The sequence below is a fragment of the Podarcis raffonei genome, chromosome 6 (assembly GCF_027172205.1).
Source record: "Podarcis raffonei isolate rPodRaf1 chromosome 6, rPodRaf1.pri, whole genome shotgun sequence".
Lineage (NCBI taxonomy): Eukaryota > Metazoa > Chordata > Lepidosauria > Squamata > Lacertidae > Podarcis > Podarcis raffonei.
The window spans coordinates 36696006-36723526 of record NC_070607.1 but is presented as its reverse complement, the minus strand read 5'-3'; the positions used below and the strand labels follow the sequence as shown (position 1 = coordinate 36723526).

General features: G+C 42.9%; 1 protein-coding gene and 1 long non-coding RNA gene across 3 annotated transcripts; one reads left to right on the top strand and one right to left on the bottom strand.

The window, feature by feature from the left end:
- The first annotated feature begins 5025 nt into the window (after positions 1 to 5025).
- CTH (cystathionine gamma-lyase) lies at positions 5026 to 27038 on the top strand. Of its 2 annotated transcripts, XM_053392067.1 has the most exons (12): positions 5032 to 5418; positions 9843 to 9924; positions 10525 to 10620; positions 13406 to 13515; positions 14376 to 14507; positions 17009 to 17066; positions 18109 to 18186; positions 19174 to 19326; positions 20113 to 20234; positions 22292 to 22344; positions 24802 to 24940; positions 26403 to 27038. In XM_053392067.1, the coding sequence occupies exons 1-12, from the start codon at positions 5251 to 5253 to the stop codon at positions 26427 to 26429; spliced, it is 1218 nt and encodes a 405-aa protein (XP_053248042.1). In that variant the 5' UTR covers positions 5032 to 5250; the 3' UTR covers positions 26430 to 27038. The 2 variants fall into 2 exon arrangements, with proteins under 2 accessions (XP_053248044.1, XP_053248042.1); XM_053392069.1 differs by lacking the exons at positions 24802 to 24940; positions 26403 to 27038 and adding an exon at positions 24618 to 24774 and having other exon boundaries at positions 5026 to 5418.
- On the bottom strand, positions 14334 to 16328 carry LOC128415614 (uncharacterized). The gene is made up of 2 exons (XR_008331016.1): positions 16173 to 16328; positions 14334 to 14742 (listed from the first exon to the last, which is right to left on the bottom strand). It is a non-coding gene; the product is annotated as an uncharacterized LOC128415614 (long non-coding RNA).
- Positions 27039 to 27521: the final 483 nt, after the last annotated feature.

The following is a 27521-nucleotide window of genomic DNA, read 5'->3' as shown; positions in this document are numbered from 1 at the left end:
TTGTGTTTGAGATGATCTATTCTTACTTGAAAAATGAAATTGGTTTATTTTATCCATGCTAACCTGGAAGTGGGACGCGGGTGACGCTGTGGGTTAAACCACAAAGCCTAGGACTTGCTGATTAGAAGGTCAGCGGTTCGATTCCCCGCAACGGGGTGAGCTCCCGTTGTTCGTCCCTGATCCTGCCAACCTAGCAATTCGAAAGCACATCAGAGTGCAAGTAGATAAATAGGTACCGCTCCGGCGGGAAGGTAAACGGCATTTCCGTGCGCTGCTCTGGTTTGCCAGAAGCAGCTTAGTCATGCTGGTCACATGACCCAGAAGCTGTACGCTGGCTCCCTCGGCCGGTAAAGCGAGATGAGTGCCGCAACCCCAGAGTCGGTCACGACTGGACCTATGGTCAGGGGTCCCTTTACCTTTACTTTAACCTGGAAGCACCACTTGTTTCAATGTAATTTTCTTCCATCAGGTTTGTAGCGTCAGGTTGCAGTCTATACAAACTTACTTTCAATAAAGTCCACTGAAATAAATTGGACTTTTTGAGTATATATGTATCAAATCTGGTGGTTCTATTTTTATGTAAAAATCAACAAAAAATAGTATTGGATTCACATTTTCAAATTTCTCATTGCATTACTCAAAATGAGTTTTGAAACTACTACAATGCTGCATTTCCAGTTTATTATAGTGGGTCACAGGCAATATGAGTTCTGCAGTTTCCTGAGTCATACAAACACCAGGAGATTTAGAATGCTGATTCTGTGGCAGGTTGATGCATCCACTAGAAATATGAGTCAGCTGAGATAAAGAAGTTCACCTCAGAATAGTCAGAAACAAAACTTAACTTAGCACCTTGTCTGTAATTCATGAATGCTCATAATGCATTAAAGTATTTATTAATATCCCCCCACGCACATGGGAAGCAAATATTGTATTCAGATAAGAAACTGCCTTATACAATTTCAAACCATTGATCCATCTACTATTGTCTACACCAGGCATCCCCAAACTTGGCCCTCCAGATGTTTTGGGACTACAGTTCCCATCATCCCTGACCACTGGTCCTGTTAGCAAGGGATGATGGGAGTTGTAGTCCCAAAACATCTGGAGGGCAGAGTTTGGGGGTGCCTGGTCTACACTGACTGGCAGCAGTTCTCCAGGGTTTCAGATGGGGTTTCTCCCAGCCCTGCCTAAAGATGCCAGGAATTGAACCTTGGCCCTTCTACATGCACAGGAGATACTATACTACACAGCTATCCAGTGTACTGGTTTATGGAATCAAAGAGATGGAATCATGCTTGCTTTATATTTTCTTCCAGTTCTTCACCATGCTAAGAGCATAGGCCATGTGATACTTGGGGACTTAAGGGCTTCAAAGGCCTAAAGGTTTTTAGGATCATTCCAGAAAGCCAAATAACTCAACACAGATACCTAAGGATTGCCACTAAAAAACCCCCAGAAAACTCTACAGTGTTGTAAACATCAGCTTCAGCTTCAAGCATTAGCAGGAGGCAATACTTAGCTCTATGCTGCGAAAGCAACTTCTGATTTCTTGCCGACCAAGCTGCTGTTAAATGCACAGGAACAGGCCAGAGTTCTTTTCTGGTTAGTTGACAGCCTTGCAGATGTTGAATCTCAGAGAAGTAGATTTGTTAAAAGGGTATGTTATTAATAGAATAAGAATTAATACAGCAAACAAACAAAAAAACCTAGCAGCTCTTAACTCATTTTCAATTGGAACACACCTTGAATTCAGCTCAACAATGCTGAACCCCTGCATCTTTTTTTCAGTATCAAGGTTAGATAAGTAGTAATTAATAAAAGTGCACCTAAACACGTGCATAATGCCTTTCCCTTAGCACTTAGTAACCACAGCCATTCCTAACACATCTGAGGTTAGAGGAAAGGGATTTAATATCAGAGGCTGTTGCTTAAAGATGAAAAGTTTTCCAGCACTGCTCATTGTCATTTAGAAATGAAGTAGTGAGCTGGACAGCACCCAATAGAGAGCAGCTTGATCATGAACAAAGCCATTTTTTAGAACAATCCTGAAGCAAACTCACCTGCTTATTCATTAAAGCTGCATCCATGTAACCAGGTCTACAGGATTTGAGTCTCTGTTTACAATGCAATTATTGTTAATACAGTGGTACCTCAGGTTAAGTACTTAATTCGTTCCGGAGGTCCGTTCTTAACCTGAAACTGTTCTTAACCTGAAGCACCACTTTAGCTAATGGGGCCTCCTGCTGCTGCCGCGCCGCCGAAGCACGATTTCTGTTCTCATCCTGAAGCAAAGTTCTTAACCTGAAGCACTATTTCTGGGTTAGTGGAGTCTAACTTGAAGCATTTGTAACCTGAGGTACCACTGTAGAAACAAGCTGGCTGAATTTGCCTCATGACGACGTACTTAAATGCATGTAACTGCTTGAAAACAATGCAATCCCATTCTTTCTATCTTTTATAACTTTGTACTCCAAATGGCAAAATTGTACAGAGAAACAGCCCCACCCTAATCATGTTTACTTGGAAGTGAGTCACACCGGGGGGGGGGGGAGGTGATTCACTTCCAAGTAAGTTTGGTTAGTATAAGAGCCAAAACAATTTAAAGCACAATTCTATACATGTGTTTTTAACAGCATAAATGAGTACAGTGGGGTGGACCCCCAGGGAAGTGGGTATAAGATTGCAGTATGAAGGTTGTGTGTGTGTGGTAAATTGTCTCTTGTCATCATCAAATGACTGACGTGATTAGTGGTTGTGGGCATTGAACTCCCATGGTTCCTGCATTGCTGAAAGGCTCTAGAAAAGGGATGGGAAAGTTTTTTAAAACCAAGGGTTGCATTGCCTAAACTTTCCACTCTCCTGTGTTAATATGTACATGAATCTTCTGGGCATGGGCATTCTGGGATTTGGTGTGGATTATCAGTATTATATCCACTTCTCTTTTCCATGTGAACCACATGAAACAATCTTACTATGAAGCACCTTCTAAGGATCCTTGGAGTTTAGGGTTGGAAATGAACTGGCTGATGGTGAATAAACTGAAACTTGGTCCAAGCAAGGAGTTTTTTAGATTGCAGCCCTGGAGTGATGAAAATGTCTGTCTCAGATGGGCACAAACTGTTCCCCAAAATATGGGATTTGTAGATTGGGATCAACTCATCCTTGATGGCTGGGCTAAGGCTTTGCCCAAGACCATGTTCTATCAACTTATCTGCAATAATAAACATGACTGCCATTTTAAGCATGCTTGTAAGTGATCCCCACCAAATTGCTAGTGGGCTTCCTATGACCCCCTGGCTGGCCACTATGACAACATAATGCTGGACTTTACAGGCGTTTTGTGTAATGCAGCGGGACTCCTCTTATGATGATTGCTAGATTGTTTACTGCCCCTGGTTCATATTCCTTTTATCAGTAGATTACTCACATGCTGATTCCTGCAGTTCAGCCTCCTGTTAAGAACACAGGAGCAGGAGAGCAATTTTCCTCCCTATCTCTTGATATTTCGAAACCTTGCTACTGGGTAGTGAGTGCCATTGAACACATTTTGGAGCTATGATTAGAGGGGAAGTTGCCATTTTAAAGGAATTGAGACTTTAAAGCCTTGGAAAATGTGGCTGTAGGGCACTATAGTAAAAAATAAATAAATCCCCATCTCCCCTCCCAACAACCAACACCACATCATTAGGCAATTTCCAGAGGGGTAGCCATGTTCATCTGTTGCAGCATAACCAGCCCCCCAAATAGGCTTGGATAGGTCCATTGAATTCAGTGGATATGCTAGGGTTGCCATACATCCAGAAATTTCCAGACACAGCTGGTATTCAGCCTCCTAAAGCAGTGTCTGTGTGGAAATCACTGCAATGTCCAGGAAAATCCAGACGTATGGCAAACCATGTCTGAAGTATAGATTTTGCCAAATTTCCTTAAAAGCAGCTCAAAAACTTCATTTTCCCCCCAGATTTTGCAAAGAAAAAAACAAAACAAAAAGCTCAATAACTTTTGGCAAAAAAAAAGTGCTCCACAACTTTTGTGTCCAGATTTTCACTTTTTGAAATATGGCAACACTAGGATATGACCAACGTAGGTCAGTGGGTCTGCTCTAACCTACCTGGATACAACTAATATGAACAAACTGATCATAGCAGAAGCTTTTGAGAACTACAGTCTACATACATACATACAAGAGTGGTGGTGGTGGCGGCGGCTAATTGTAAGCAGTGGGCTCAGAAGCAAAGGAAATGCAGAAAAATACATGGCGAGAAAAACAGTTTATTTCCTTTGTTTTTAAGTCAAGTTTAAGAGTTAGCTACCGTCAGGCCTGGTCCCAGATTGGGGGTGTGGGGCTTCGCTGCTCCCCCAGCACTCTCCCTCGGCCACTGTGGCAGGTGCCGCTGCTACAGCCGCCAACTCCCCACCCCTTGGCACCCTGGAACCGCTTGCAGCTTGTGAACTTGATTGGTGTCGGTGGCTATTTCAAAATAGAAAATGCCAGCACTGCATTCGCCTTTTTCTTTTTTGGGGGGGTGGGAGAGACACGTGTTCAGAGAATTCAGGGAGGCAAAGGAGCCAACTTCTAGGGTCCGAGATCTCAACAAAATATTTGAGGGCAGCGGGGCCCCCACCCCCAAAGTTGATGGGCAATGCCATTCAAATAGTGTGCGTCTTGTGATCGGTTATGGGAATGGGGCTTACCTATCCCCCCGCCCCCCAAATCTTTTATTCAAGTGGGGGTGTGCTGCAGGGAGGACGGGCTGTTGTTATCTTTCGTCGAAGCTGCTTGGCTCGCTGCCGATGGCAGGCAGTGCACCTTCGCCCCAGGCCCCAGCCGACGGCCCCACGCCGCCCTCTCTGCTCCCCGACCCCAAGTCCACCCCGGTCGCGGCGCGACGCGCCTCCGCCGCGCGCCAATGAGGGGCCCCGGCCGGGCCAGCGCGTGGCGGGATAGGGCTGCCCCATCTCCACCCACCGCCAGGCGAGGCGACTCACTGGCCGGGCGGCTCGCCGGGGTGGAGCTTCGCCCGCCTTAAGGCAGCTGCCCCTGCCAGCCACAGGGAAGCCGGCGAGCCGCGCAGGAGAGAAAAGGCAAGTCTGACTCGAGATTGCACCAGCGCTCCTCGCCCTCGCCGTCGGACGTGCTCGAGCCAGCGGCATCCGCAGCAGCGACCCCAGCTCACCCCGCGGAGCCAAGATCCCAGCGCCGCCGCTCCTCCGACACCCAGGAAGGAAGGATCGCTTGCCGCCGAAATGGAGAACGCGAAGCAGAGGCACGCCGGTTTCCTGCCGCCCTTCAGGCACTTCGCCACGCAGGCCATCCACGCGGGGCAAGAGCCCGAACAATGGAAGTCCCTGGCCGTGGTGCCTCCCATCTCCCTCGCCACCACCTTCAAGCAGCAGGCGCCGGGGAAGCACAGCGTGAGTGAGGCGGATGGGGCAAGCAAGGCTTCAGAGCCGGGCATGGGGGGGGGAGGGCAGGACTTGGAGGGAGGGGGTCCTTCTCTGTCTTCACAGAATCGTAGAATTGGAAGGGACCTCTAGGGTCAGCTATTCCAACCCCCTGCGATGCAGGAATCTTTTTGCGCCACGTGGGGCTCGAACCCAGGACCTTGAGGCCAAGAGTCCCATGCGTCTACCGACTGAACTGTTTGCTTTAGTTAGGGGCTCTCAGAAAACAGCGCCCCCCTCCCCATCTAGTCAATCGACTCTTTCTGTCTGCCCCAAGCCACACACCTGTCTGTTCTGCTCAGACGGCTCTTCAGCTTACCCATAACTCCTTTCCTTCTCCCTCAATGCGCCTAACCAAGGCTGCAGCCCAAGCTATGTTTCCTCAGGAGTTAACTCCACAGACTACAACAGCGTAAGTGAGGTTAGGATTGTAGGCAGAGGCTGCGATCCTAAGGTTTTATGGCAAGTGGTAGAAAGAGGTCTGCACAGAGGTAAATCCTGTGAGTTCAGTGGCACTTACTCTCTAGTAACTGTGTACATGATTGCAGCCTCTCTCTGTGTTCTAATTATCAAAACCACACACACACACACACTTTATATATCGATATATCTATAGATATAGATATATCTCGAGATCCTAGCTTGCAGTTTATGAAGATTTTCAGTATATGTCTGTTACTGATTCCTACATCAAAAAGGCTAACCCGTATTGGCTAAATTGTACATTTCATTATGATAATCCTCACTGAATTGTGAAAGTCCAGCAGAAGCACCTGTTGCCTATTTATGAGGCAAGAGGATGACATCGCCTCCTTTTTGATCATTTTGCCTTACCGCTTTGCATTTTGAGGGCCAAACAAGACAATCCTGTCTCTTGTTTTTCCGCAGAGCAACTGCAGGTGTGTGATCATGATAAGGACTTTGGCTTGTGGGGAGGACTTTGTACCACAGCCCCGGTGAAAATTGCTCTCCTCCACCTTCCTTCAAAGCTGTTGTGCTTTGTTGCATGGTTGGCACCAGTGGCAGCTTCCCTTCCAGGGCAAAGAGTGGTTCAAGAGGGAGAGATTTTAATTGGGACGGTAATATCGGGGGTGAGGTTAACCCAAGTCCTAACCAGGCACACTCTGCTGCTAGTTTGAAACGCAAGAGACGCGTGCATTTCAGTGTGAAATTAACAGACCTAACTTTGATTCCCTTCCATCAGTTAGTCGTTTCTATGCTTGGAAGGAGCTCTTTCATTAACTAAAGGCCAGCTCAGGATCCAAGCCAAAGTCTTCAGAAGTTGGCCTATGTCTTGCCATCCCAGAAAGCCAACCTAAGGTGGCTTGTACACCTATGGAATTGATAGTGTTTGTTCACTTCGTTATTATAGAGAATCTAGATAGCATCTTTGCATTCTAGTGTTTTCCCTATTCTATCTTTTAAAAAAACCCCATTCTGTAGCAATGCGTGTCCAAACATGGACTGGTACAGATAGTATTGTTGACACAACTGGCAGGAGAAGTGACCTGTGCTATTCCACTTGTCTGAATTACCTGTCCCACACCTGTCTCATAAAGGTCAAAATTCTGTAATTTAACTATTCAGAAGAGGTAGCAGTGAATTGAATAGGACTGGATTCACCCCCTTCTTTTCCATTTCCCCACCATGGTTGATGGACAGAATCTTAATCTCGCCCTGTTGGATGGTTCCTTCCTCCATTACTTTTCAACACCTTTTTTCTTAATTTGACTCCTCCAAGTACAAGTGAGCAAATGTTTAACCTTTTTAAAAACAACTTGAAATTGCTGGCAAAATAATACACTGTCTGTTTTTGCCTTTGTCACATAGACAGACATGCTAGAATTCAAATGGGTAGTATATTATTAAGTGTCATGTGGAACCTCAGATATATTTTGGCTTTATATGATTATGGAAGAGCAAGATGCTCATGTGGAGGGGGCTACGAAGGGGGGGGGGTGCGCGTGTGCAAGCAATGGAACTCCAGATAGGAAGTGTGTTGCATCTGTACTATTTCAGTCACTAAATGACATTTCTGTGTATAAAGTACATACTGATTTCCTCTTTCTTTCTTTTTTTGCCCTTTAGGGTTTTATTTGCTTTCTTTCAAGCCCATTTTGTTCTTCTAGGTATGGCAAATTTGGCATGCTATTTGAAAATGTTTTAAAAGCAGATCCCTGATTTAGTTTTGCCCAACACATTCAATCCATGTTGAATTTCTGGATTATCATCCTAGTTGGGTTGCAAGAAAAAGCTGACTCATTTTTAACTCTGCAGATTCTTGTGGGCAGGGCCGAACAAACTCGCCTTGCTACCCTGTCCTCTGCATGACACAAGACGATATGGAAATTGCATAAGCAAGCCGGCAGCTTTCCAGAGTATTGCATTACTCATTATGTATCTTGGGTTGAAAAAAACGTGTGTGTTTTAAAAGCAATGAAACGCCACATTTCATAAAACCAACGAAGAGTCTCATGACATCTTAAAAGACTAAGTGGTTTATTTTAGCATAGTCTTTAATATGCTACAGAACTCTTAGTCCATTGTAGCAAAAACAGGTATTCTTCTGTATATTCAGTAAGATACTTAATACTTTACTAGTTGATGTACAAGAGTTTAGCCAGGCAGGAAGAGTTAAAGTACAAAACCACAGGCGGAAAATATGTACATGGCGTTCTGTTCGGAATAATTTGTTTCACTAGAAAGCATTGTTTTCTCCCCCACTCCAAGGCTGGCCAGCTTGGATTCCTAATTTGTCATTTTCCCATATATTCAGACTTTCAAGTAATCAATGCTAAGGCAAGAAGGCACTGTAACTATAATACAGTCTTACCTCTGTCTAAGAACAGTCCTTTTAACGATCAATTGGGGCAATGCAGGAAGCTGGCTGTGGTGGAAAACTCTGAAGATGATTCAGTTGCCTGTGGTTTTGGTCTGCTCTTGCAGTTCTCACCTACCTGCATTTCATGACCCTGCCAAGGAAACAAATTCGTATGAAATTCATAAGCTATTTTAGTTTTATGATTAGTGGACAGAAAAGGAGGTCATTGGTTCCGCTCCTGCTCCTATGCTAAAGTTCTCCAGCTGTTAGTCTACATATCCCATTATCAGCTGGAGGTAATGGAAGCTGGAATCCCAACAACATCTGGAGTTCCTCATCCTTGCTCCGAAGAGAATGGATCTGCTTGGCTTGTGTGATAACCTGGAAGACAAACTGCTTCCCTAGCAGTTTCACTTCTGCCGCATTTAGAAAGCTTCCCCTTACTCCCGTCTTGGCCCTGAGCTCCATATATCTGGATTATCCCCCCTACCAGTCACATAACTCTGACTTGCAGTCTAGGTCTTGTTTCAGTTCCCCATTCCAAGACCTCCTGTCCACTCTAGGAACACGGAAAGCTGCCTTCTACTGGGTCAGTCTGTCTAGCTCAATTTCGCCTACCCTGACTGGCAAGCTCTCTGGGATTTCAGACGGAGACCGTTCCCAGCCTATGTTGGAAATCAAACCTTGGACTTTTGTGCAATGCAAAGTCCAAGGCTACAGTTATTATAGCATTAATTGCAGGGCATGCAAGGTGCCTTACAAAACACAGGAGATGCAGCCTTGGGCCTTGTTTTTGCATCAAGGTGTGTTTTCTGCATCCTCTTCCTCCTGTATCCTCATCCTTCTCCTTTCTCTGGTCCCTCCACCCCCCCCCCATTTTATACCTGCAAGTGAATTGTACTAGGAATGTGTGCTTTTTGAAATAAATCCTCCATTAGCTCTGCTAATGTTCCGAAGAGCAAACATTTCAAATGAGCCTTGCCATGGGAAATGCAGGTCTTATAAATTGTCAGACTGTCACATGCTGCTTCCACAACCTGTCTTTGAGCCAAATGATTGTTTGATTTTGCTTTCATCCCAGCTGTCTGCCAACAGTATGGAAATTTCTTTCAGGAGAAAACTCAAGTGGCTGCCATAGGAAGCCTAGCTGCAAAGAGGGATTGGGGGCTTCTGTACCTTTAGTTGTTTAGAACTGTTAAAGGTGCAGGAGCCCTGGGACTTGTGACTTGACTGTGTTGAAACATTAGATTGCAAGATTTAATCTGTTTTCATGATTTGAGTTTCATATAACATTTTTTTTTCAAGGAGGATGGTAATAAAGGCAAATGGAAGGAAATATATAGAAACATTTCCAGGATTTTACAACAAAGAAATCTAAGAGGCCGCTTCCTTTCTCTTTTGAATTTTTTTTTTAAAGTGGAAACAGAATTCCTAATTTCATCCTCAGTAGGAGATTCAGTATTTGTTTGGCCAAACTGCTGGTGCACATTATAAATAATTTGATCTCTAATAATTTCATCAACTATTGATGTATATTTACCTTATTTTATTTTATTTTTGTTCTCTTTCATAGGGCTTTGAATATAGCCGCTGTGGAAATCCAACCCGCGATTCCATGGAAAAGGCTGTGGCAGCACTGGATGGTGCCAAGTATTGTAAGCTGTCAATATTTTCATTACAAAAAAATGATGATTGTCTTTGGCTAACAGTACACATAAGGTGCAACAGTAGTGTCTTGGAAAAGAGACAAAAAAGGAAGCTATTGGTTTTTGGTTAGCTCTGATTCTGGTATCATGCTATGCAACAATGCAGCTATATCTTTGTATTTTATCTATTTCATCAAACCTGGATAAATTACTTTTGGCCATGTTATTAAGGCATTTCCTAATCCACATTTTCAGGCGTGGAATGCTTGGAGTTTGACACAGCTCATAACATAAATGTCCACAATCATCTCCATAATGTAGTGTTTTTTTTCTAGATTCTTGGAATTATGGGTAACTATAATGGTTCTAGATAAAATTGTTGTTACCTATTGTGTCAAAGCCCCATATCTAATCCTATGTAGTGTGTGTGTGTGTGTGTGTGTGTACACACACACACACACACACACATATTAAGGTATTCACAGTAAGCTCTCCTTTGAAAGCGAGTTAAGTGTTCAGAGACACACACCTGCCACAAAGCTGAAATATATTGAAGAATTCATTTGTTCACTTGTCAGATGTTATTTGTTTATTTCCTTTTCCTGTTAGGTTTATCCTATGCGTCTGGGTTAGCAGCTACGGTGAACATTGCACACTTGCTGAAGGCAGGAGATACTGTTGTTTGCACAGACGATGTCTATGGGGGTGAGTGCTGTACTTGCATATGGCAGGTCTTAACAGTCCTAGATGTAATCTCAGGGTTGTAATCCAGAAGTGTTTCAAAGATCATTAACCTGAGCCTGCACACTTAGGTCTTTCACTTCAGCACTGAGGATGGCTTGAAAGTCAGCAGTTATAACAGGTCAGACACCACAGGTGTGACTTACTATCTTAATTAATACTTCTTAGACAGAGCCAGTTGACACATCCGGCAGTGAGGCACTAACTGGTGTTCACACATTTGTGATTTGGCCCTCAGTCACATGCCAAATAAAACTTCCATTATGGGCCCATCATAAGCCTTGCTACTGTTTCCTGGGTATAATAATAGTTTTATTCCTGGGCATAATAATAGTTTTATTCCTGGGCATAATAATAGCACTAACTAGTCCTCTGTTACACATGGAATTGATGCACCTATCCTGCCTTTGAAATTAATAGATTTTTGTGCTCTTTCTTTAGTTTTCCAAAATCTTTAGATTGGTGTTCTTTCATGCAATACGTTGGTTCATCATTAGTTGATCTGAACTTGCTAAGAAGCTTTTTGCTTTTTAAAAAACACTTCTTAAAAATTCAAACCTATGCCCTATTGGATTTTATTTTCTACCTTGTCCATTTTGCAAAGTATGGCTTGCACCATCATTTCCCAAACTAGTACCCTTCATATGTTTTTGGAGTGCAGTTCCCCTCATCCCTGACCATTGCCAGTGCTGGCTGGGGCTGATGGGAACTGGAGTCCAAAATATCTAGAAGCCACCAAGTTGGGTTTGGCTGACTTTAGATGCTATTGTAGCATACAACCCTGAATCTGTCTCTCTTCCTTCAGCTCCCAATACCAGGTTCCTTGACTTCCACCTGACGCGGAGTTCTCAACCCCAGTTGTCCTGGACACAGTGGGCTACATTACACTCTCTAGATGTTGTCCCATGTAGGTGTGTCCAGGAATTGCTAGGAAGTTCTAGCAAGTTGCCTACCATTATTTGCATTATGAGTTATAAACCACTGATAATTACTGATTTTCACCTATGACAGTGTTTTCCCTTTGAAATAAAGTGGTGTCACTGATGTGTGTTAGGATAATGTGAATAATGCTTTAATGTGGCTAAGGTAAAGGGACCCCTGACCATTAGGGCCAGTTGCGGACGACTCTGGGGTTGCGGCGCTCATCTCGCTCTATAGGCCGAGGGAGCCGGCGTTTGTCCGCAGACAGCTTCCGGTTCATGTGGCCAGCATGACTAAAGCTGCTTCTGGTGAACCAGAGCAGCGCACGGAAACGCCGTTTACCTTCCCGCCGGAGCGGTGCCTATTTATCTACTTGCACTTTGACGGGCTTTCAAACTGCTAGGTGGGCAGGAGTAACAGGAGCTCACCCCGTCCCGGGGATTTGAACCACTGACCTTCTGCTTGGCAAGCCCTAGGCTCAGTGGTTGTCACGAGGTTTTCCTCTGCTGAACTTTAACACATACTCTTGGACTAACGGGGGGGGGGGGGGAGCGAGGAAGATGGCGCCGGGTCAAGTCTCAACTGAGTCTCTGCTGCATGAGTAGGAGCTCTAATGATCAAATTACCCTGATAAAAAGGCTCAACCTATGAAAATATCTGCCAACTTTTATCAGTAAAAGACTCTGGGAGTTGTCGGGTGGACTTTTAAACCTCCCTTCCCTTTCAAAGCTACTTAAATCAACTTTGAACCACCTCCCTTGAAAAGCCCATAAAGCTGTGGGCTGGATAAAATAGTCCTATTTATTTCCGAGTACGAAGATGGTACTTACAAGACACATACTCTTTAAAAAACAAATACCTCGTAGGCAATAAATAGGAGTTGCAGACGTTTACTGTATGATTTCACTGGGTGAAAGGTGGAAATTCCTTACCCAGAATCTCTGTGCTGTTGACTGTGCAGCTACTGGTGCTTCAACTTTCTGGGAGGACAGCCAAAGATAGCTTTAGGGGTAAGCAAAACAGGTATCCATTTACCATAACTAAAAGCGAGGGGTAATCTAGGAATGATTCTCCTTGTGACTGGGCCTCTCACATGGCAGTACGAGCAGAGAAACATGTTTTCCACAAAAGCGGAAGAGGGCATGGCTAGATCAACACCACCAGCCAAATGTTTCCTTCTGTCATTTGATATCTGTGATTGTGCCAGTTTTATTCCTAGGAGCAATTAGAAGTCAAATAGGGTAGGATTGAAGTCTAGCGTGATAACAAGAAGGGGGATTTATGTAACCTCTACCACTTCCAAATTATCTGTTAAGCAAATTTGTTAGCTTGGGAAACAAATATTCTTTCTAGGAATACTTAATGAAATCTAGAAGGCAGGCAAAGTAGAGAAGCCAACATTCTTTGTTTAGACCAGTGTGGCTTGATAAAAGGATTCCACCCATGTTTGTAATGTTTGCTGAACTTTCAGAAAAGAAGAGGTGTGGGTTGCGACCCTAAGTATTTCACCAAGGAATTGATCCTAGCAAGATTTATTTCTTGATTTATTTGATGAAGAGGCCACCTTAGAAGAGAAAACGCTATTTACACATCTATTTTGAGACCAAAAGGCAGGCTGCAGACATATTAATAACAAAAATATTTAGGATTGGGCTGCAAATCTGCTTACCTTGGAAGTGAGACCCTGGAAACCAGTGGGGCTTGCTGTCAATGCTGGACAACTCTGGACACAGCTGTCATTAAATGTCCTACCTTGTGTTGGTCCTTTCTTTGTTCTTGTTTCCATTGCTTTCACCTCTAATTAATTGTGGGTCTTTTCACATCCTAGGTACCAATAGGTATTTCCGGAGCATAGCATCAGAGATGGGCCTGAAATCTATTTTTGTTGACTGCACCAAACTGGAAAACCTCAAGGCTGCAATTACACCAGAGACCAAGGTAAGAGAGGAATGCTCATAAAACAGTGTTTGCAACATGCCTGGGATGACTTTATTATATCAAGCCTCCTCGGTTTACAAGGGCCTGGGAGTGACTGCAGATGTGTAGGAGAGGGAAATATTAAAGTGATAATACTACAGATCACTTATATACTGACAGTGTTGGAGCAAACTCTTCTTTGCTTTAAGAGGCAAACACAACTGTATATCATGTAGCTGTCACTCCTGATCTCTGGCAAGCGCCTGGTGGGCATTTGCCAATGTAAGCAGGAATGGTGTAAGTAATATGAAGATTATTTTTTGAAAACATTATTGGGTATGATAGGAATTGGAGCAGGATCACTTGGATCTTGTCTATCCCCTCATGACAGCTTGGGTGATTGCCATTGGAATTCGTTTGATGAACAAAACATGCATGATTGGATCCTCAATTCTGGCAACAACAAGATGGTCATTGGATACAACCCAGGGAGTTTTCTGGGTTGGTTCCAGACACTTGAGGCTAGCACAGCTCACATCCAAATGGCTGCAGGTGAAATTGAAAAGCAGGTTTGATGACCAGGATTTAAAGTCTGGCAGTTATTTCCATGGAGCCAATTGCGATTAATCAATATGGAATAGTGAATGTGCCACAACAACAGAAAAATCTGTTCAGTGGCGGGGTGTGTGTGTGTGTGTGTGTGCGCACACGCATCGATGTGTAAGCAAAAGACAAGCTCAGATTCTAACGTGATAGCCTTTCCGTTCAGTGTTTCCTTGAAACATAGAAGAGAAAGGCAAGTTATTGGTGATATCAACAAAATCATATACACATGTGTATCATTTCATAACTTTTACCGTCTGTCTTCTCAAAATAAACAGCTTGTCTGGATTGAAACTCCTACAAATCCAACGCTGAAAGTTGTTGATATTCAAGGTTGCGCTGACATTGTCCATAAGCATAAAGGCGTTATTCTTGCAGTAGACAATACTTTCATGTCTGCATATTTCCAGGTAAGTTGATTACCCAGTGCTGTCCCAGAAGTGCTTCATGCATATAGTAATTTTTTCCTTCTCAAAAATGGTGTCACAGGAGGGAACTAGCAGTGATGAACTCTTCTGTGTTAAAGTGACTGGCTCTGGTGCTGAATTTTGGATATGTGGTTGACTTTTCCAGGGTGTGTAGGCACTTAATGGCTCTTCCACATAACATGAAACGGCATGAGACCACATTTTCTGGCACGTAAACCTGCTCAACAGGGGGCACAAAGTTAATCTGGTAGATAGAGGGATATGTTTCTTGTTTTCTAGAGCAAGCTGCAGCATAGTTCTGTGCATGTTTACTCAGACATAAGCCCCACTGTGTTCAGTGAGATTTACACCCAAGCAAATGTATTTTGGATTGCAGCCCTTCCATTCCCTTGTCACTGATCTGGTAAGAAGATGTGTGGATGGTGGGGTGGAAATTCCGTAATTTTATGTGGAGTATTGGCTTTTTATTGATGATCCACTGATCTTTCGTTTCTTTAACGGAATAACATATTTTTCCTGTTATTAGTAGACGAATACTCCTTTCAAAGCGATAAACCAATTTTATATTTTATCTATTAATACAGATATATAGCTAACCTTCAAGGGGCTCCAGTTAGGCTTACATGGTTCACAACAACCCCGTGAATTAGCTTAGTAAGAGACTGTGGTTAGCCCTGAGTGCACTTAGTAGCTAAGTGGGGACTTTAAACCTGGTTTTCCAGGTCCTAGTCAAGAACTCTAACCACAACACCACACTAGCAGCCCTTGAAGTTATCTTCAAATTAGCCATGTGCTGGAGTTCTTGTCTCCCATCTGTATCAGATCTCCCTCCCCCTCTTGTTGTATATAAGAATCTATTGAGGAAGTGAAGGTGTCCAGTTACCAGCCTAGCTAACATTTCTTCTGTGGCTATACTGAGAGGAGCTGCATTGCACTGGTAACTCTGTAGTGTTATATGGCAGGTATTAATAAGTAATGGCTTTAGCAATTCAATGGACCCCAGAGTTGCTGTGTCAACAACTAGACCTGTGGTGTGGAATATTCAACATAGTGGGCCAACCGCCTAGTGAAATGCTGGAGACTGCTGCTGTACACACTGCAAGGACTTCACAGCACAAAGAGAAAATGTTTCAGCTCACTAGCTTCAAAAGCAACAGAAAGGTCATTGCTAGTACATTACGCCAAGTTCATGCAGTGTTTCTGTTACTGGTTTTGAGAAGTTGCAAAGCGTTCCTAGTTCAACAAGTATTGGACTAACATGTTCCTTTTAAAATTTAATTTATACCTTGTGCATGAAGTTCAGCAACCACGACCAAAAGATAAATAAAACAACAATAACCTAGATATTGACCTAGCCATCTAACCATATATTTTAGCACCACTAATGTAAAGCCACCAGTAACACAAAATTATCCACAAGAAAGGAGAAACTGGTATGATAGAGTAAGAGGGAGAAAACATTATCAATTTAAGAAAAAAATTAAGCAAACATCTCTTTGATTCATTAACTTAACAGTTATGGTCCTACTGGGTTTTTTTAACAGTTGCATATGGTTGCATGTGATTGTGTACTTTTAATTCCAATTCATGCCAATACATGCACCATATTTCTTTAAAGGTACCAACCATCTGTCTTCCTTCCCTTACCTAAGTTAGTGAACCTGATCACACACAAGATGCTCCAAATTCCTGATAGCCATTGAAAACCTATTTGTATTTTTAGGCCTGCTTCCAGGTTGGTTGAGGGCCTCAGGGTTGGAAGGGCCCCTTGAGCTGCATTAGAGGCAATGGCACTTACTTCTGAGTAAGCATGCCCAGGATTGCACCGGGAAGAAAGAAAATACAGGGTTTAACTATGAAGGCGCAGAGTCTGTAATTTAGTAACCTATTTGAAAACAGGAAGAGCTGTCATGGTTAATAATAATAAAGCTACACTGAGACAGTGCTTGGGGACAATACAAGGGTGGTAAAATTGAAGGCCTTTATTCTATGGAATTAGAAGCCTGATGATGACGTGGGTCTATAATCTAGCCCCATTCTCCTTTACTAATCCTCCATGACCAAACATTCCAAATAGATTAGCTGATATAATAGAGGGAAACATTGTCCAATTGTCCAATTTCCAGAGTGCCAGAAGCAGAGGACAGAAAAGAAGAGATGCTATGACAGTTACAGTATTTCTTGGGGAGGAATGCAATTTATTATTATTATTATTATTATTATTTATTTATTTAGGTCAGACCCTAATGGTTAGCTAAAACCAGTTGTTCCACATTCATTCCCTTTGAGAATTTAGGGCAAAGAGAGAAAGAATACTCGCAAGAAGATACTTTAGCATTAGTCATCTTGCTTAAGAAACCCATATCCAGTTATGTAGTTCCCAATGAACAGGGATATGCAGTGTAAAATTCCTACAGCTTCTGTTTACAGTTAATAAAGCAGTACTTTTTAATTCTGAATTCATGTTTATTTTGTTGTTTCAGCGTCCTTTATCTTTAGGAGCAGACATCTGTATGTACTCGGCAACCAAGTACATGAATGGTAAGTGCCTGAGTGTTGTTGCAGAAAACTTCCATGTTATATTTATATTTACCAATCCGACATTACAAACAGTCAAGGCTACCAGACCTAAAAGGCATTCTATTGTTTCTTTCTACTTTCAAGTTTTTATTTTCTTCATGCCACTTTGAGGGGGGGTGGGAAGGTTGATTTATAGTGGTGCCCATAATACATCTGCCCATCTTCCAGACACAGTAGATGTACACAATGGTTATTGTCTAGACTGGTTTCCCTTCTGAGGACTTTGTTTGATGTTAATTTAACAACAACTCCACAAGGCAATATTGTATTGAATATATACTTGCTGAACAAGGAGCTCTTTTATTTGAAGTCTTTCTGCATTTTCATTCTTGCCCTGGGGTAGAAAATCTTCCTCAAATGTTTGAAAAACTCATTGTGTCCAACTAAAAATTGCACTGTATAGGTCTGAAAGGAATCGTTTTGAGGTGCTGAGAGGCTTTGCCACTGAGCATTAGGGTCCTATCTGGTGCAAGGCTCTTACCAAAGTACTCACCATCAAGGTTGCAAAGGCAGCACAGGGATAATCAGTTTTTGGCTTCAAAATAAGCCACTCAAGGCAGATGGTACTACTGTACTAAGAAGAAATAGGGTGTCATGCTTTGCAACAGAAATGCCCTCTCAAGATAAGGCTGCCTGGAACCCTCACCACTGCCATTTAGGTTTCAGAAAAAGGCATTTCCTCACTTTTAAGAACTAACTGCTAATGTAAGCATTTTTAAAGCTTAGGCCATTTTCATTTGAGTGGGCTGTTGTTTTTTAGTTTCTTTTTTGTGTTTGCTTTATGGTTTTTTATCATTTAAAAGGTGCTGTAGTTTCTAACCATGTGGTTAAATGCCTAGTGGGCATAGATCTATGTTGACATGAAGGCTATAAATTAGGTATAATTAATTGCACAGGAAGCACATAGAATGAAAGCAGAGGAAACAGCTACAATTTTATGTCTGACTTCTCTACTTAAAGAGGGCTAATTTGCCATTTTTCTTCTGCCTCCTTGTTTCTTCAGGTCACAGTGATGTTGTAATGGGACTGGTTTCTGTCAATGACGATAAACTCCATGAGAGGCTCAGATTTTTACAATATTGTGAGTACACAGAAAGATGTGATGAATGTAGGTTTCTGATACCTGCTTACTTAAATTCAGAACTGCATTTCTGCAGTAGTCATTTGCTTTATGCACGTTTATCTGACTTATTGTCAAAAAGCCTCCCACAAAAAAAGATTTTGTGCAGCCTTTTTTACCACCCCACTTTCCTTGGGAGCAAAGAGATTCATTCTGACACCATAAACCAGTTGGCTCTCATGGGAAATTTGAAACTGCAGTGCTGAAGTCATGTTTCAGGCCTTACTAAGGCCTTCAGTGGCCATACATGAATTAAGACTGAGCTGGTGTGTTTCCTCACTTGAGGCCTCTGACTAAAATCTACAGCTTGAGCTGGAACAGTTTTGGCCTGAGATGCAAGTGGTGCTGCTGTCTAGTCCATTATCTATCAGGCCTGCCCAATCCTGAAGGTTCGTGCTTCCTGTTAAATGGAGGGCCTGTAGTTATATATCACTCAGTGTAGTGGATGGATTGTTTAATTTGGGCCCTGGAAATCTAGATCAAAATCTCACAAAATCTTAAAGCTCACTGGATACCTCTCAATTTAACCTTTCTCAGAGTTGCTGTAAGGATGCATACATTACCTCAAGGGCCTTGGAAAAGCAATGTGATAAAAAATATAATATCATTGTTTCCTTCTTTGCCTGGAGAGGATTCAAAGACCTAAATTAAAAACCACATCATTTTGCTAGGCTATGTCTCAGATCCTGAATTTGAGGTTCCTGTTTTAAAACTCAGAAGCCTGAATAGCTGCAATGCCACCTGAATGCTATATTTTAACTTTTTGATTAAAACTCTGCTGGGGTTTGGGCTTCTGTTCTGAACATATGTCTATACTTTGATGAGCCAGCAGTATTGTCTTGCTGAGTTCCTCCTTATACTTTTCCCCAATGGGGCTGAAAAGCCTATTCAGCAATAAAGCCATTAGCAAAGAGGGTTATCTCTGTGTTTCTTTTTCCCCTTTTCCAGCTCTTGGAGCAGTTCCATCACCTTTTGACTGCTACCTTTGCAACCGGGGTTTAAAGACATTGCAAATCCGCATGAAACAACATTTCCACAATGCGCTGACGATTGCCAAATACCTTGAGTCAGATCCAAGAGTTGAGAAAGTCCTCTTCCCTGGTAAGTTGGCTTTGCAGAACCTGGCAGGGGATATAAGCTCTTGCAAAAAAAGTGCCGCTGGCTGTAATTGGAGCGAGGAGAGAAGCAAAAGAATCTGCATGACTAAGTGGACTCTTCCAGCCCAGTAACTCTGAAGACTCAAATGACTGATAAAGGGTGGAAACAATAAGTGCTTGTGAATGACTTGTTCCATATCTGCCTACGGCACAGTTTGTTATTTGAATTTCCCTGCCATGCTCTCACTTTCTTCCTCTCTCACATATGTTCACCACACATTCACAATCTTTACATGGTTCAGTTGGCTTATTTCTTTACACACACTCATCCCAGGCAAGGCATTCAAAATCCTAGTCTTCTCATGCATTATCCTTTTGTAAAGCTTAAACACATGTAGAAGATGGAGAGATATTGAACTGTTGGCCCAGCCCCTGATGTCCCTTGCAGCTCCCACGACCTCTGGGGACAACTTGAAAGGGGTGGCAGCTGTCCCTTGGAATATGTAGTCATCGTGGGATCAGGGGTTGTAACAGCAGGTCCTTGCTCCACCTTATGGAAGTGAACCTTGCAGAGAGACTTGCATAATGCAGTTTATATAACTTTTGTAACCACAATTCTTTTATTTTTGACAAACAGCATTTTCAAACTTAACTCGCTTGGAACCATAGCAATGATCAAAGTACATTTTATGCCTTGGACTAGCGACTTCATATTTTAATAGATTGTGTGTGTTTTAAAGCAACGATAACCTAAATCCGGATGCTTTAAATAATGCATAATTCATTTCAGGATTGCCGTCACACCCTCAGTACGAGCTGATGCAACGCCAGTGCACAGGCTGCCCAGGAATGATCTCCTTTTACGTTAAAGGAAACCTTGAAAATGCCTCCACATTTCTCAAAAACTTAAAGGTAAGAAAGAGGCCTGATTTGCATTGCTTTTGAAAGAGGAACACTCCCCGCCCCTCCCTTGTCAGGATATGGATGCTGTAAAAGACTTCGCAATATGCTTCTTCCCTTAAAGCATCTCCACCCCCATCATTCTGCCTGGACACTGAGGTCCAGCACCGAGGGCCTTCTGGCGGTTCCCTCACTGCGAGAAGCCAAGTTACAGGGAACCAGGCAGAGGGCCTTCTCGGTAGTGGCACCCACCCTGCAGAACGCCCTCCCACCAGACGTCAAAGTGAACAACTACCACCAGACTTTTAGAAGACATCTGAAAGCAGCCCTGCTTAGGGAAGCTTTTAATGTTTGATGTATTACAGTATTTTAATATTTTTTGGGAAGCCGCCCAGAGTGGCTGGGGAAGCCCAGTCAGATGGGCGGGGTATAAATAATAAATTATTATTATTATTATTATTATTATTATTAAAGGAAGCTTTAAAGGACGGGCTGTCCCCAAATGTAAATAACCAACCTTGTTATGCAAAGTGGCACTAATGACAGGGAAGGAAAAGGAGTATTTTAGAAATGATGTGTTCATTCAGGCAACTGCTGCTTGCCTAAGATATCACGTAGTGCCACCCAAGGCCAGCCAACTCTCCTGTCTGGAATTCTGGAAGCAGGGGAGCCCTTGCTTATGTAACACTGGCCTGGTGTTTTGAAATGCCTGGCATTAGTGCTGAGTCCTCAGAAGACGCTTGTCAAATCAATGCCTCATCCGCATGTATCACTGGAAAAGTATGCTGCTGCAAAGACTGCTGTGCAGTCATTTCTCCTGAATTTCTGCCAGCGGCGTATCGTTCATCTTGGCTTGTGCCCGCTGGCTGCGAACTGGCATACTTTGGTTTCACCAAAAGTTGGCACCTAAATTAACAACAACGAATGAGCCAAGAGCTTTACTGTACTTCAACAACAACTGAAGATATAAACATCCCACAAACTAGGGCTGGCTAACTTTCCCCTCCCTGCTCATAAAATGATCAATCTGATGACCAGGGAGGGCGCGCCGTTTGTATCCCCATCAGGCACCGGGCTGGGCAGATAGGTTTAAATTACTACCCTGCAGTGCTATGTCTAATTAATACCTTTTTGCAGCTTCTACAAAAATTATTGGGGTCTTGCTGAGGAGGGCAGATTGGGCACCCCAAACCAGGAGGTAGCCACGCAGTCCATAAACAACTAACAGGAAAGTCCTAATCCACCTTCTGGGGGCAGGTGGTAATATGTTTATCACAGTCATTTACCCCCATATTGCTTTAATTCTATCCCTGGCTGCTATAAACCAAGCAAGCAAGAGGAGAATCGTATATCACTCCCAGAAAATGCCCAAACACAGGTTTTTGGAGAGTCTCTAGGGAAAGGAAATTTCACAGAAGCTCCTGAGAATGCCTGTTGTTCCCCTGATTTTTTGATTTATTTATATTTGCTCCTAGGTGGAAAACCTGAAAAGCTTTTCCTGGCCTGTATCTGAGATTGCCATGGCACAAAGAGACAAATGTGGTCTCTGGTGCTGATAGGAGTTGTAGTCACCAGCTTGGCCGAGGCTGCTTATGCAATTACTATTAGTTAACTAGCAGGTAGGGAGTTGTGCTCACTCCCTTTGGAATCCTGGGAGCTCAGGGGCCCATAGGATTTAATAGGGCAGGGCTGCTGAATACAGTGCTGTCTTCTCTTCGTGCCATCCTTCCATAGGGCAGCAATTCAGTGCAGGCTTGGCAGCTACAGTCTCTTTCCCATGCCCTAGTACAGGCTTGCGGGAGAAGCCATATTTTGCCACAAATATCTCCATGTCATGCAGAAAGGAAGGGACATTCTGGCATCTGCCATTGGCCAGGGGACGAAGGCCACTAGGAAGCTGCTCCCCTTCGCTCCCAGGAACAAGTTTGCTTCTGCTCCTCTCAGCCCCAGCTGACTAGAGAGCTGACAGCAGCAGACTCTGCCCTTATTTGTAAAGGGACCGAGTTTCAAGTGAAAAGTTGAGTGAATGAATGCTGAAATATAAAGCTCTGTATTGTTCTTCTTTTTAGCTTTTTACGCTGGCTGAAAGTCTAGGAGGATATGAAAGCCTGGCAGAGCATCCGTAAGTGAAGTTAATCTGAAATCTCTGTTGGAATCAACTATATCCTTATTTTATTTTAAATCTGTCTAATACTTAATACGATTCAAACTAACGAACACAATAATAATTTAGCCACAATGGCCAAATACTGTACTTTATCCCACCTTTCTTTCAGTGAAGGAAGATTTATTTTATGTAGCAAATAAATATTACTTATGAATTCTTTATCTGAAGGGCTGATCCTTCAATGTAGTTGAAAACAAAAACTTTTTGTTAAGGTTAAACTTAGGTTAAACTTAATTTTAAAGGCCTAAAATTTATTCGTGAATAAATTATATTCCTCCCAGTATCTTTTAGCCACCAAGTATTACTGACATAAGCTATAGTGGTCTCATTTCTCTTTTTTTGCGCTCCCAACAGGTGGATAACTAATTTTAATTTTACCTTATTTATTTTTTATTACCACCATATAATTTTGCCCTCAACTTTTGTTGTTGTTACCTATAAAATATCCCACTAGCAAATTTGTCCTTTGAAAATACTAAAACCAGTGAGAATTCTTATTACCTTGGAGGATGGCAGTATTTTACTACAGTAAACAAGATAATTACATGAGAAGTATTTCTTAATTTCTTTTGCTATTTTAAAGTCCTTATTAGTATCCAATTTCAAGCCATCTGCCACTACTCATTCCATAATATATCTATCCCAGATCCTTAACCAATTAGATGTTTAAAGAAAATCATCTTGGCATGAACAGTTCTACTGTTTTTATTCCTCCATAATATGCCGTGTAGCAGTACTCTAATCAATGCTTTCTCAAATAATGAACTGGCAATCTGCTGTTTTAAGCTGTGTACAGAGGAGGGCATGCTTGGTACAGCAAACTCTGCTGAAGTGCATATGACTTTGTAAAAGTGTGTATTTTAACGATAGACATGGTACAGATTGGAAGCGTCACTTTATCGCTTCTAAATTACTGCACCTTTCAAATTACAGGAGTTTGGTGCTAGCATTTCTCTGCCTCTTAGGAAGATTTATAGCCAGGAAAAATGACAAGGGTAGTGAACACAATCTTTTTCCTGGATGTCATCCTGTGGCCATATTGAACCCTCTGGATTGGCCTGTCCAAATTGGATATAATCACTGCAGGTTCTGCTGCTACTGCAGATATAATTGTACATTGTAATTTTGGAAGTCCCTGTGAGACCTAGATGTGATGGAAAACAAGGTACATTTAAAAAATAAATAAAGATAAAGTAACACTGCAAGCTGGACATAGCTAGGTCCGAATCTCTTGGCAGGGCTTCTCATTTATCAGAGAAATCCACATTTGTTTCTGGGTCTTTCTAGACCACCACAAAAGCCAATAAGATGCCACACAGTGGAGCGGCAAAGGTTCCACCTCTCTGCTGACAAGACACACCAGTAACTTTTAGGGTCTCGGTAGGATTGAATATGTTTACTGTTGTCCTTGGAAGCTTTCTTGCTGCATTCTGTCCAAATGTAACTTCTCCTGTCCAGGGCTGAGCTCTGGGAAAAGCTGAGCTTTGCTAAACAAGAACTTTATGGCAGAAAGATGAAATTGCTTCTGAAAGCAAGTGTATGGTATCAGTTGACTAACCATCATTACCGCCACCCCCAATAATGTTGCCAAGAAAACATCCCATCAAAATAATAATAATAAAAATAATAAAAATAAAAAAATAAAAATAAAAATAAATTTATTATTTATACCCCGCCCATCTGACTGGGTTTCCCTAGCCACTCTGGCTGGCTCCCAACAGAATATAATAATAAAAAAGCAATAAAACATCAAACATTACAAACTTCCCTAAGCAGGTGTCTTCTAAAAGTCAGATAGTTGTTTATTTCCTTGCCATCTGATGGGAGGGCGTTCCGCAGAGCAGGCACCACTACCAAGAAGGCCCTCTGCCTAGTTTCCTGACTGCCATCTAGAAAACTGCTTGCTACAAGCATAGCAGTTCCACAGCCTTCAGGGAGGTGTCACTATCCCAGAGCACTTGACATGGATTTGAGGCCGTAGTCTAGCATGATCTTAGCGCTCACTTGATGAGGATCACAGATCTGTCTCTTAAAGGGAATACATTGGCATTTTGCCCATGGGTTGATAGCTGCTTCTCTGCTGCCTCTGTGCAGTTCTTTTTAACTGTTGCATCTGGAATGACAGACCAACCCTCCAACATTACTGGGTTGCCCCAGCCAATCTGGGCAGCTTTCAACATATATAAAAACACAGTAAAACTGTAAAAAAAAACCCCATCCTTATTCAGGATTGCTTGGGAGTCAGATATTTCCATACCCTCCAACATTTCTGCAGTGAAAATAGATATACCCTAAGGAAAAGCAGGACATTCCGGGATCAAATCAGAAACCATGATGGCTTCTCTAAATCAGGTACATCCCTGGAAAACAGGGACACTTGGAGGGTCTGACAGACTATCTGTTCTTGTTTAGTGCCATCATGACTCATGCCTCAGTCCCAAAGGCAGACAGAGAAGTCCTTGGGATCTCGGATACGTTAATCCGCATGTCTGTCGGTTTAGAAGACTCGGAAGACTTGTTAGAAGATCTGGACCAAGCTTTGAAGGCCGCGGTAAGTGATTTCAGTTACGGAGAAATGTAGGGGTATGTTTTTGCTTTTTAGCTCCCCCCATTGCTTTAGAAGTCAATAGTAATTCTGATGAACCCTCAAGTTACATTTGTCAGATAACTTGACAGAACACAGCTAGTAGCGAGAAGTGAAATGTTTTTGCAGTAAGCTCCTGTACTATATCTTACTATACATACTATATAGGTCCATGATTACTGAGCAGGCTAGCTGAACATATTAGTGAGGTGTTGGGGCTAGGTCCCTGCCCCCCTCCATGCCATGCACACATCCCAATTTATATTCACACGTAGCCCATACACTCCTATAAATACACATAAAGGTAAAGTAAAGGGACCCCTGACCATTAGGTCCCATCGTGGCCTACTCTGCGGTTGCGGCGCTCATCTTGCTTTATTGGCCAAGGGAGCTGGCATACAGCTTCTGAGTCATGTGGCCAGCATGACTAAGCCGCTTCTGGTGAACCAGAGCAGCGCACGGAAACACCATTTACCTTCCCGCCGGAGCGGTACCTATTTATCTACTTGCACTTTGATGTGCTTTCTAACTGCTAGGTTGACAGGAGCAGGGACCGAGCAATGGGAGCTCACCCCGTCACGGGGATTCGAACCGCCGACCTTCTGATCGGCAAGTCCTAGGCTCTGTGGTTTAACCCACAGCGCCACCCATGTCCCCATAAATACATAAATACACAAATACACATACAGGCACACTATTCCAGGGGCTACCAGCCTTCTGAGGCCAGCAGGCCCATTTTGAATTTGGGTATAACCCAAAATGGCTGCCACGGGGGCCATGATATAATGGCAGATGTGTTGAAAAGAACAACAGACGAGGCACAACCACTAAGAGGTGTGGGTATGCATCTACATCAGTCACCACTGAGCTTACTTCCAGAGGGGAGCTCTTTTGCACTTCTGTTCTGCTCAGAATAGGAGGAATGTGGGTGTCCAGTCCTGGAAGTCAATGAAATTTGGTCATGTTTAAGGGGGCACCCTCAGTGTAAGAGAGACTGAGCCAGTGCAAACAAGGAACTGAGCAGGAAGAGCAAATCGTCTCTAGTACAATTGTGGATTTCTGAGGGGATATTTACTAGACCTGTTGCAGGTGCCATAGGACTCATGCCTGTCAAGCATGAGAACTTGACAAAAAGGGATTACCTGAGTGGTAATGGCACTGAAGATTAGCCTTAGGCTAAATGACTGACAAAAAGCATGCTGAATTTTTACTGACGACTACACGTCTTTTGCAAAGTGACCAAGATGCCTTTGTCTGCTGACTTCCTCATTTTTCTGCCAGATTCTTTTTCCTTTAACATAGCAGAAAAAGGCAGCTGGGAGTTTGGATGAGTAGCATAGTGTGTTCCAATATGAATCTGGTCTGCAATTAAGTTGAGTCATTTAAAGAACAATAGTGATAAAATTTCTCTTGCTTTCTCTTGCCACAGATTCCTGATTACAGAATCTATAACTAGGAGTCTTGACATCACATTTAATTCCTGCACATCTGTAATACAAATGAACTGGGTGATCAGCTGCTCATGAACTTCCATTGCATTAGATTTCCTGCTGAAAATGAAAAAGGTGATGTTTTTGATGCCCAGAATGGAAGCCTATAATACTTGTTGACTCCACAACCCCCTTTTTTTCAAGAAGTGTCTTCCGAGGTCATCTCCTCATTGTCTGGTTCCTTTGATTTAAAAACAAAAAGAAAGCCATATTTCTTGACAGCAGTAGTTCCCAGGTGACCGTGGTCCACACTCAGGAAGATTGTGCCCAATCACACACATTTATATTTAAATATAAATATATTTAAATTAGTGTGGCATAATAGCTAAAAGACGGTGCTGTAAATCAGGAAGTCCCTGGTCTGAATCTTGCCTTAGGGTAGGGTTACCAGACTTCCCCGGTTCCTGGGGACTGTCCCCGGATTTGCAAATCTGTTCCCAGGAAACATGGCAGCCGCAGCCTCAGCAGCCCAGAGCCAGCCTGGTAGCACAGTTGGCTCTGGCTGGCTTCAGGAGCTGCTCGCTGCCATGGTGCCCACCATTTTTCCTCGCTGAAAATCCCCATATGATGTAAACTGTGCATTTATGTTTCACAGGGTGCAAAAATAGGGCTTTGCACCTTTATACAATATGCATGTGTGCTTGGGCCCAGGGTCTTTTGCCTCACCATCCCCACTACTGACTCCCTGTTGCTACTCAGCTTCAAAAAAAATAAGTGTCCCCGGATTCATTGAAAAAAAATCTGGTAACCATACCTTAGGGAAGCCAGTCTCTCTCAGCCTCAGTTTCCCCCCATCCACAATACTGGGTTATTGTAGGGATCACAACTAGCTAATGTTTATGAAGTCCTCTGAAGTCTTGAAATGGCTATGCCAATATTATTATACTTGATTATTTTGATAGAAAATTGCCATTATGCCAGCATACTTGGTTGTTTCTTGTCACTTATACATGCTGCTGATTTATTTTACTGTTTTTAAACGTTAATAACCGACTTGGAAAAAAGACTGCTGCATATACCAAGTGTGGATTTTAGATTGGTTCCCACTGTTTTTCTCC

Excerpts from the sequence above, each read along its gene's own strand:
- CTH (XM_053392067.1), top strand. The coding sequence starts at position 5,251 with ATGGAGAACGCGAAGCAGAGGCACGCCGGTTTCCTGCCGCCCTTCAGG. Across the intron at positions 22,345-24,801 it reads GAAAGCCTGGCAGAGCATCC|TGCCATCATGACTCATGCCT; the intron begins GTAAGTGAAGTT and ends GTTCTTGTTTAG. Across the intron at positions 24,941-26,402 it reads ACCAAGCTTTGAAGGCCGCG|ATTCCTGATTACAGAATCTA; the intron begins GTAAGTGATTTC and ends CTCTTGCCACAG.